Genomic DNA, 10,253 nt, shown 5'->3' on the forward strand with positions numbered 1-10,253 from the left:
GGGATCTCACCCAGCACTTCCCTAAGTTTTATGAAGTCGGCTTTCTTAAAGTCAAGAAATTGAGTCCTAGTATGCTTGGCTGCTCCTTTCCGCTGTATAGTAAACTTCAGAAGAGCATGATCACTCGCGCCTAATGATCCTTCCACATCTACCCCACTAACCAGGTCATCAACATTGGTTAGGACCAGATCTAAAATGGCTGTTCCTCTTGTTGCTTCTCCCACTTTCTGGACAATGAAGTTGTCTGCAAGGCCAGTGAGGAATCTGTTTGACCTTAGGCTCTTGGCTGAGTTTGACGTCCAACAAATATCTGGGTAATTGATTTCTGAAAGATGGGCCAATTATGGGGGCACAGAGATCCCTCTCTCCGCAGGGAAATGACTCTCCTGAAACTACTGGCAATGCCCACATTTCCCTGTGCCACCTTCCCTCCCCATGTTGGTTGTTCCCCTCAGCACCTCCGTTATTCCAGCTGCCACCAGGGATTTGATCCACTTTGCTGTTAATGTAGCCATGAATGAGAAGGAAAGGTAAAACAATGAATTTATAACAGGGAGATGGACTAGATGACCCTTGGAGTCCTTTCAACTCCACATTTCTAGGATTCCAGAGCCAATCCTGCTTCCTAAACACCACTGTCGTGCTCCATGTGACGCCGCAACAGCACTTTTCACCCTGGCCTTGTTGGGCCGGTCCTCACTTAAATAGAGTGCGACCACCTCATAGTATACCAGTAACACGAATTTCTACAAATTACCCCAGATTATCTAGTTACAGATGGGTAGCCGTGTTGGTCTGCCATAGTCAAAATAAAAAAATTCCTTCCTGTAGCACCTTAAAGACCAACTAAGTTAGTTCTTGGTATAAGCTTTCGTGTGCATGCACACTTCTTCAGATACACTGAAACAGAAGTTGCCAGATCCTTCTATATATAGAGAAGGTGGGGAGGGGTATTTCTCAGAAGGGTGGTGGGAATCGGAGATTGGCAGGCTCATCAGGCTCATCTCAGCTATCTGCCAATCTCCGATTCCCACCACCCTTCTGAGAAATACCCCTCCCCACCTTCTCTATATATAGAAGGATCTGGCAACTTCTGTTTCAGTGTATCTGAAGAAGTGTGCATGCACACGAAAGCTTATACCAAGAACTAACTTAGTTGGTCTTTAAGGTGCTACAGGAAGGAATTTTTTTATTTTGACCCAGATTATCTAGTGGGGGATTTGTGTGAGGGAAAACTTAATGATTTGGAGTCTCAGCATTTGCTCAAACAAACAATAAAGGTTTTATTAAACGAAGTTTATGACACAAAGTGGGTAAAACAAAGGTTACTTCAGGTTATGATGTTATTTCAGGTAACCGTTCACCTAATAATATTTATACTAAATTTAACTGATGTTATGGACTTCTAATCAAGCACAGCTTCTTATAAACTTCAGTTGCTTATGTTCGGTTACTTCACTTTAGGTAGATGGCACAGGTTTTTAGACTGAATGGTAAATGCTCAGCTTATTTCCAGTTATTTCACTTCAGTTCTTTCTCAGTTGTTGCACAGCTGTTGCCGCTTAGTACTTTGGTTCTTTTCTTTTTTTTAAGAACAACTATCCAGGTTTATTGAATTAAAATACAAATATATATATACATACATAGAAGTAAGAAAAAGGGTGAGGGCGAACAAAGGAAAAGAAAAGGAAAGGAAAAAAAGTTTGCATTGTTATACAACCAGATATTAAATTTTGAATAAAAAGACTTCCAATTCTTCTCATTGTGTTAATGTTATTTACACTTTAACGCACCATCATCTATTATCTTGATTTGTCTTCATACACTACAGTAGGTAAACATTTTACACATTGCACAAGAATCAATTTAGTTCTGCTAGATTTTTATTTGAACAATAGGTTTTTATATAATGTTTGAATATACTCCATTCTTTATATACTGTCTGATTTGAAAGCCCTCTTACTCTCCCTGTCATCTTAGCCAACTGGAGGTATTCTATCATAAGTGCCTGCCATTCTGTTTTAGTGGGTGCTGTTTCATTTTTTCAATTCCTTGCCACTAATATTCTGGCTGCCATTGTCCCATACATGAAAGGTGGCACATTCCATAAAACTAAATTGGTTCCCCCTGTGACAGTGTATAGGTGTTAATTGAGAACTGTTATAATTGAAAAACTTTCCACACTTCTTTCATTTAAGCAATCGCTTCTCTGTGAGATTTTTGATGTCTTGTAAGTTTTCCACCTTCACTGAAGCTCTTCCCGCACTCCATACATTTATATGGTTTCTCCCCTGTGTGAGTTCGTTGATGTCTTCTAAGGTTTGCACTCTGACTGAAGCTCTTTCCACACTCCAAACATCTAAATGGTTTCTCCCCTGTGTGAGTTCGTTTATGTATTGTAAGTTTTCTACCTTCACTGAAACCCTTCCCACAATCCTTACATTTAAAGGGTTTCTCCCCTGTATGAGTTCGTTGATGTAGAGTAAGGTCTGAACACTGTCTGAAGCACTTTCCACAAAACATACACTTATATGGTTTCTCACCTGTGTGAGTTCTTTGATGTCTAGTAAGTGTTCCATTGTGACTGAAACTCTGTCCACACTCCAGACATTTAAATGGTTTCTCTCCTGTGTGAGTTCATTGATGTCTTCTAAGAGCTCCACTCTTAATGAAACCTTTCCCACAAATACATTTAAATGGTTTCTCCCCTGTGTGACTTTGTTGGTGTAAAGTGAGTTTCCCACTACAAATGAAGCTCTTTCCACACTCCAAACATTTATATGGTTTCTCCCCTGTGTGAGTTCGTTGATATATTGTAAGTTTTCTACCTTCACTGAAACCCTTCCCACAATCCTTACAGTTAAATGGTTTCTCCCCTGTGTGACTTTGTTGGTGTAAAGTGAGTTTCCCACTACAAATGAAGCTCTTTCCACACTCTAAACATTTATATGGTTTCTCCCCTGTGTGAGTTCTTCGATGTATAGTAAGGTATGAACACTGCCTGAAACCCTTTCCACACTCCAAACATTTAAATGGTTTCTCACCCGTGTGAGTTCGTTGATGTAAGGTAAGACTTCCATTTTCACTGAAGCTCTTTCCACACTCCATACATTTAAATGGTTTCTCCCCGGTGTGAATTCGTTGATGTACAGTAAGATTTCCCCTATCCCTGAACCTTTTTCCACAATCCATACATCCAAATGGTTTCTCCCCTGTGTGAATTCGTTGATGTTTTGTTAGAGTTCCATTTTCACTGAAGCTCCTTCCGCACTCCATGCATTTAAATGGTTTCTCCCCTGTGTGAAATCGTTGATGTGCAGTAAGATTTCCCCTATCCCTGAACCTCTTTCCACAATCCATACATCCAAATGGTTTCTCCCCTGTGTGAATTCGTTGATGTTTTGTTAGAGTTCCATTTTCACTGAAGCTCCTTCCGCACTCCATGCATTTAAATGGTTTCTCCCCTGTGTGAATTCGTTGATGTTTCGTTAGAGCTCCACTCTCACTGAAACCCTTCCCACATTCCATACATTTAAATGGTTTCTCCCCTGTGTGAGTTTGTTGATGTTTTGTAAGAGCTCCACTTAAAATGAAACCCTTTCCACACTCCAAACATTTAAATGGTTTCTCACCCGTGTGAGTTCGTTGATGTACAGTAAAACTTCCATTTTCACTAAAGCTTCTTCCGCACTCTATACATTTATATGGTTTTCCCCCTGTGTGAATACACTGATGTATAGTAAGGTGTGAACACTGACTGAAGCTCTTTCCGCACTCCATGCATTTAAAGGGTTTCTCTCCTGTGTTAGTTTGTAGATGTGTGCTAATGTGTTCACTCACACTGAAGTACTTTACAGTATTCTGATTGCCTTCTCCATCACCTGGTTTAAAGTGGGGGATAATAAAATATTGTTAGGTATTCAAGAAGAGAACAAGAGAACTTAAAAAAGAAAGGAAAGGAAATAATCTCAAGAACCCTTGGTATCCAGTTCTACCTTCAACTCCCCCATGTAACACTGAGCACCAAGAGAAACCATCTCTGCTGACGTGAGGCATCTATGGCCATCCAGACGTGGTTGGACTCTAAGTACCATCAACCCAAGCAAAGATGGCCAATGACCAGGGATGATGGGAGTTGTAGTGTAGCAAACATCTGTAGGGACACCCTTTCTCCATCTTCCCCTTCCTGTGAAAATGCTACTCCTCTGTATTCAGCTTTCTCCTTCCTCCCTTGATGTGTATAATAATAATAATAATAATAATAATAATAATAATAATAATAATAAATTATTTATACTCCACCCATCTGGCTGGGTTTCCCCAGCCACTCTGGGTGGCTTCCAACCAAATAAAAAACATAGCATTAAACATTAAAAACTTCCCTAAACAGGGCTGCCTTCAGATTACTTCTAAAAGTCAGATAGTTGTTTATTTCTTTGACATCTGATGGGAGGGTGTTCAACCAGGCGGGCACCACTACTGAGAAGGCCCTCTGCCTGGTTCCCTGTAACCTCACATTTTGCAGTGATTGAGCACTCGCAGGCCAGTGTTTCCCAATTTTCTGTGCTTATACTGCATTTTTAAGATTTGCCCTGAGGGCGTCTTTAAACCTCTTTTGTTGTCCACCAGTATATCAATTTCCATTCTTAAATTGGGAATAGAGTGGTTTCTTTGGAAGAAAACAATCAGGCATCTGAACAACATGAGCAGTCCAACGAAGTTGATGTTGAAGATTGTACTTTATAGCAACACTGTACTTTTGACATCTGAAGGCAGCCCTGTTTAGGAAAGTTTTTAATGTTTGATTCTATTTTTAATATTTTGTTGGGAGCTGCCCCGAGTGGCTGGAGAAACCCAGGCAGATGAGCAGAAAATAACTTATTTATTATTATTATTATTATTATTATTATTATTATTATTATTAGCAGCAGCAGCAGCAGCAGCAGCAGCAGCAGCAACAGCAGCATCCAATTGCAGAACAGCCTTTACCAAGGCACCATGGACTTTGAAGAAGTACAAACTCAGGAAGAAGAAGAAGAGTTTGGATTTGATATCCCACTTTATCACTACCCAAAGGAGTCTCAAAGTGGCTAACATTCTCCTTTCCCTTCCTCCCCCACAACAAACACTCTGTGAGGTGAGTGAGGCTGAGAGACTTCAAAGAAGTGTGACTAGCCCAAGGTCACTCAGCAGCTGCATGTGGAGGAGCGGAGACACGAACCCGGTTCACCAGATTACGATCCACTGCTTTTAACCACTACACCACACTGGATGAAAGGGAGAAACAAGCTAAGAGGAAAGTACGTTTGGCAAACCCTCACTGTGATTAACTCCTGCCCGGAGACCTATGTCCTCACTGTGGAAGGATGTGTGGATCCAGAATTGGACTCCACAGTCACTTATGGACACACCGTTAAGACTGTGTTGATGGAAGACAATCTTACTCAGCTACAAGGGGTCGCCAAATATGAAGACACGGCATGAATAAATGGCTCAAACAGGAGATTCACACCTTCAACGTCTAACAGCCAAGAGGAATAAAAATGTGCCCTTACCTAGAGAGGCCACCATCTCATAATTCTCCTCCATGACTTCCTTGTGCAGAGCTCTTTGGCCTGGATCCAGCAGAGCCCACTCCTCCTCCGTGAAAAACACAGCCACCTCCTCAAAGGTCAAGAGGGCCTGGAAGAAGAAGAGGAAGAAAACAGAGCTTCTCTTAGATCCCCTTCATCCCCACGCAACACAGAGGGAGGCTGGGTGGTCCCATCTGTGCCTCTTCCCTCCTCCCTGCTCCCGTTGCTCTTTCCCTACCTGAGGAAGCTGCATGGCTCTTCTTTCCACTCCACCTTTAAGAAGAGACCATTCAGAGGGGGTCTTGGAGGCCATTGCACTGCCAGTGGAAAGGACGGAGGAGGAGGAGGAGGCGGAAACAGGGCCACTTCCAGGACTCTCTCAGCTATTGCCACGATGCACTTCAATGCAGGGAGAAGCTCTTTTAGGAGAACAATGAAGAAGTAATTGAATTTATATACCGCCCTATACCCGGAGGTCCCAGGACGGTTCACAGAAAGATGGATTTAATTAGGGCGGGATACATTTACACAGATAGCATACCTGTTACAAATTACAAATGTCAATACTAATAAACTAATACTCATAAATTCTAATTAGAAAGGCAGGGAACTGGAAGGATGTAATCCTTTCTACAGGCACTGCCTCAGTCTTTAGGGAACCTTCAGTTCGGTTTGTAAAGTTCTAGGATCAAATCCCAAACTCTTAATGAAGCTTCGCAGAAAGCATTACGGTGAGCACGTCTGCAGACCTCACTTTTCCTTTCCCCCAAACAGCCACCCAGGAAGAGTAGATGGAAATATTTAGAGCACTCTATGCGCTAACATGGATTGTAGTTTAGGGGACAGAGATATGAAGTTCTGTGGCTTATGGCCCCCTAGTCCTTCCTCTTAGGAACCTCCCTCCCTCTCTCTCTCTCTCTCTCTCTCTCTCTCTCTCTTTGTGTGTGTGTGTGGAAGGCAGGCAGCTCCTGGACAAAGCTCAGAGTCAGCCCCATAGCTCCACCAACTCTGTCCTCTGGCCCGCCTATCAAAGGAAAGTGGCCCCTGAAAGGCTGCTCAGGAGCGAATATGGCCCTCAGGCTGGATAATGGTCTCCACCCATGTTCCAAATACGAAACTGGCTGTCATCCTGGCCCACCTTGCAGGGTTCTGGTGTGAGCATTGCCCAGGTGGTGGGTTTTAGAAGATCTTTAGTGTTATAAGACCCTCCTGGCAACCTGGATGGGGACGAGGCCAGGCAGGAGTGAGGCTGGCAGCACCGGCAGAGAAAGTCCCTCAGCACCTCTGCGCTGGGCCAATCCTGCAAGACAGGCCAGATCTCCCCCCCCCCGGGGGCTTTGATTCTCCTTCCCGACAAAGTCCCAAGAGGATATTGGAGAAGCCACTTTTTGGAAAGTAACAGCATTAAAAACTCATCCCTCCCCTTCCTCTTTCCCCCAAGTCCAGCTGGGGAGGGGGCATTTATTTAATTCCTCCAGTCTCTGCCATAAACACATTTAAAGGGCTCCTGAGACCTCGATCAGTTTCAGTTCCTGCCATCCATGGGCCCATTTCCCTTGCCAAGCAGGAGGGAAACCGACAAGGTGCTTTTTCATGCTTCAGGAAATGGAAAATGTGCCTCTTCCCTCCAGTTTTGGGGCACAAAAGCAGCACAGCAACCCCTCCCCAACTGCACCCCCCAACATGGGAAACCCAACAAGGCTCTTTCCTTTGTGCCAAAGCAACCTCAGCCGGCCAGACTAGGATTTCTGAAAGGAGAGCTGGGGGGGGGGGGGACTCCCCCTTCCCGATAAGCAAATTCTTGTTTCCTTTTGCTTCCTTCTCAAATCAGCCTCTTTCTTACTCAGGAAGCTCCGGAAGCCAATGTCAAGGGAACTGTCCATCTCTCACCCCCCTCTCCCCCAATCCAGAGGCGACTCTTTTCTCCAGCTGCTTCCACTTCCTCTCCCCTGCTTGCCCCCCCATCTCCGCCCCACTGAGGCAGGGGCTTCAGCAGCAGATTTGGGGGGGGGGGCAGGAGTGGGGCAGCAGTGAGAAGGGAGATGGAGGGTGTTAAACAGAGAGGAGCGTCACTAGGCGGAATGGGGCTGCCCCCCTTTGAACGGAGAAGGACTGACCTCTGAGTCAACATGCACCGGGTGGGGCTGCAAATCCCTTTGTAGTTAAGTTGCTGGGGGGCACCCTTTTGTGGTTCGTCTCAAGTGTCTTCGCTCCCCCCCCCCCAGTTCCCCCACCATGGGAGCCTGGCTTGATCTCTGCGCTTCGAAAAGGATCTTGCAATGCAAACCCTGTTGGGGCAGGGGGACCCCACTTTGCAACAGGATGGCCTGCATCCAGCCCCCCCCTCCATGCTTTCTACAGAGAAAGGGCAGCCCCCCTCCCTGCTTTCTTTGCACCCCCCCCCCCGCAATCCTCCCGCCTCCTTTCCTAGCTGCCCTGTTTGTCGATTCAGGCAGAGGGAAAGCAAATCCTTCTCCCACAACACCCCCACTCCCAAATAACCCCCCAATATGCGGCACCTCTTTCTCCTCTTCTCCAAGTCCGCTTCTCTTTCCGGGAATGAGGATGGAGACCCCTCCCCCTTCAAATTGCCTCCCCCCCCATAAAACCCCCCCTTCCTGCCTCTCTAGGAAGCGGAGCTCATTGACCCAGAGGGAGGGGGAGGGGCAGGAGATCCGCCTCCCCCTCCCTGCAAACAGAAATGCCCTTCCTAGCAGCCAAGCTCTATATCAGGGGTAGGAAAACTTTTTCAGCAGGGGGCCAGTCCACTGTCCCTCAGACCTTGTGGGGCACCGGACTATATATTTTTTTATTTTTATTTTTTATTTTTTTTGGGGGGGGGGATGAACGAATTCCTCTGCCCCACGAAAAACCCAGAGATGCATTTTAAATAAGACCACACATTCTACTTATGTAAAAACACGCTGATTCCCGGACCGTCCACAGGCCGGATTTAGAAGGCGATTGGGCCGAATCCGGCCCCTGGCCCTTAGTTTGCCTACCCATGCTCTATATTCCCATTTATTTAGGGAGTAATTCATGTATTCCCGGCAGCGAACAGGACCCTTGACCTCAGGCCCAAAGCCAAACCCCACAGATGGGCAAGATGGGGCATTTCTCTCCAGGGAGGGTCACCCCCTAGCTGCCTGGATATTGCTCATGGTCATTCAGGGAAAGCCCAGGGGTGCATTTTGAGGGGTGGTTGCTGTGGTATGTAGAAGGACCAGAGGAGAGCTAACTTTGACACTTGAGAACACAACAAAGGCAGAACAAAACAAAGTGCACATCTCAATTACAGTGGTACCTCGGGTTACATACGCTTCAGGTTACAGACTCCGCTAACCCAGAAATAGTACCTTGGGTTAAGAACTTTGCTTCAGGATGAGAACAGAAATTGCGAGGCGGCGGCAGCAGGAGGCCCCATTAGCTAAAGTGGTACCTCAGTTTAAGAACAGTTTCAGGTTAAGAACAGACCTCTAGAATGAATTAAGTTCTTAACCCGAGGTACCACTGTATTATGGGACCTTCCTGTCAAGTGCAAAGTGATACGGTGGAAAGGGGGAGGGGGGCATATTCTCCTCTACTTTCACTGGGTCCGAGGCAATGACCTCAACGGAGCCCACTCCCACAGGGACCCTTCAATGTCTCACAAGCACCACACTTTCCCCAGACCCCGATAAAGTGCTTCTTTCCCTTCCTTTCCACGAGCGAAATAAGCTCAAATGTATTTCCGTATTTCTCTGCTATGTCTATTCACGCTCCATACCTATTATGAGTAGACCGTGTGTTGCTGTATCCCCGCTTATTCCTATGGCCGCGTTTTAGCCAATCAGAACAATGCATTCCCTTTGCAGGACTAGCTCAGCTAGCTCTTGCACGCCTCATTTAACCCCTTGACAAGTCGATGACAGCCCCCCATGGGTGAGAACAATGGAACTGAAACCAGTGACCTCGTAAAACTGTCAAAATCTTGCTACAATGTATCTATTGATACACATTTGACCGGCAAAGAACTGAAACCTTTGGAAATTAATATAAAATCAACCATAATTCCGATTTCCCTTATCTTGGCGCCGTTCAACCCAGTTCCCCTGGATTCCATGATGCTGCCCCTACCTCCATAACCCCCGAAGCGGCAGGTCACGTACTCAGGAAGACCCTAATCCTGTCAGATCGTTCTGCCGAGCCCTTCCTCCGGGCAATGCCAGGTGGCAGACGATGCATATCTGGACTATTGTTTCACCATCACCGGTACTCAGGAAGTGCTTATCTTTGCATATCTTTCACTCTGCATACTCCCCCTCCCTGAAATGCTAATCCGTGAAATCCCACCTTTCTGTAATATATTCATGATGCAATCCAAGAAACCCAACCCCCCCCCCATAATGTATTCATGACGTTTCTGGCAATGTATTATGGGACTTGGAGGGAACTTTTAAAAGTTTATGTCGCCCCATTCTCGGGGTTCAATCTCGTCTTGAACCTGTTGCACCAGTGGCGTAGCGTGGGGGGTGCCAGGGGTGCCGGCCGCACCGGGTGCAACATCTGGGGGGGGCGCGAGTCCAGAGGGAAGGGACAAGTTCCTTCCTCCGCCGGGCTCCCCGCTGCCACCGCCAGCCTTGCGCCCTAGCGCGCGCGCGCCCCCGCCACCGCTGTGGCTGCGCTCCACTCACTGCTCGC

At 46.2% G+C, this 10,253-nt stretch overlaps 1 protein-coding gene across 3 annotated transcripts; it reads right to left on the bottom strand.

Annotated features, from left to right (window-relative positions):
• Positions 1 to 1,909: 1,909 nt before the first annotated feature.
• On the bottom strand, positions 1,910 to 8,123 carry LOC310701626 (uncharacterized protein). Of its 3 annotated transcripts, none has more exons than XM_083492803.1 (4): positions 8,093 to 8,123; positions 5,812 to 5,972; positions 5,556 to 5,682; positions 1,910 to 3,881 (listed from the first exon to the last, which is right to left on the bottom strand). In XM_083492803.1, exons 2-4 carry the CDS (start codon positions 5,884 to 5,886, stop codon positions 2,638 to 2,640), a joined length of 1,446 nt encoding a protein of 481 aa, XP_083348929.1. In that variant the 5' UTR covers positions 5,887 to 5,972; positions 8,093 to 8,123; the 3' UTR covers positions 1,910 to 2,637. The 3 variants fall into 3 exon arrangements, with proteins under 3 accessions (XP_083348929.1, XP_083348928.1, XP_083348930.1); XM_083492802.1 differs by having other exon boundaries at positions 5,812 to 5,992; positions 8,093 to 8,118; XM_083492804.1 differs by lacking the exon at positions 8,093 to 8,123 and having other exon boundaries at positions 1,910 to 2,243; positions 2,745 to 3,881; positions 5,812 to 6,209.
• Positions 8,124 to 10,253: the final 2,130 nt, after the last annotated feature.

The sequence above is a fragment of the Podarcis liolepis genome (genome assembly GCF_965112155.1).
Source record: "Podarcis liolepis genome assembly, chromosome: 2".
NCBI classification, from domain to species: domain Eukaryota; kingdom Metazoa; phylum Chordata; class Lepidosauria; order Squamata; family Lacertidae; genus Podarcis; species Podarcis liolepis.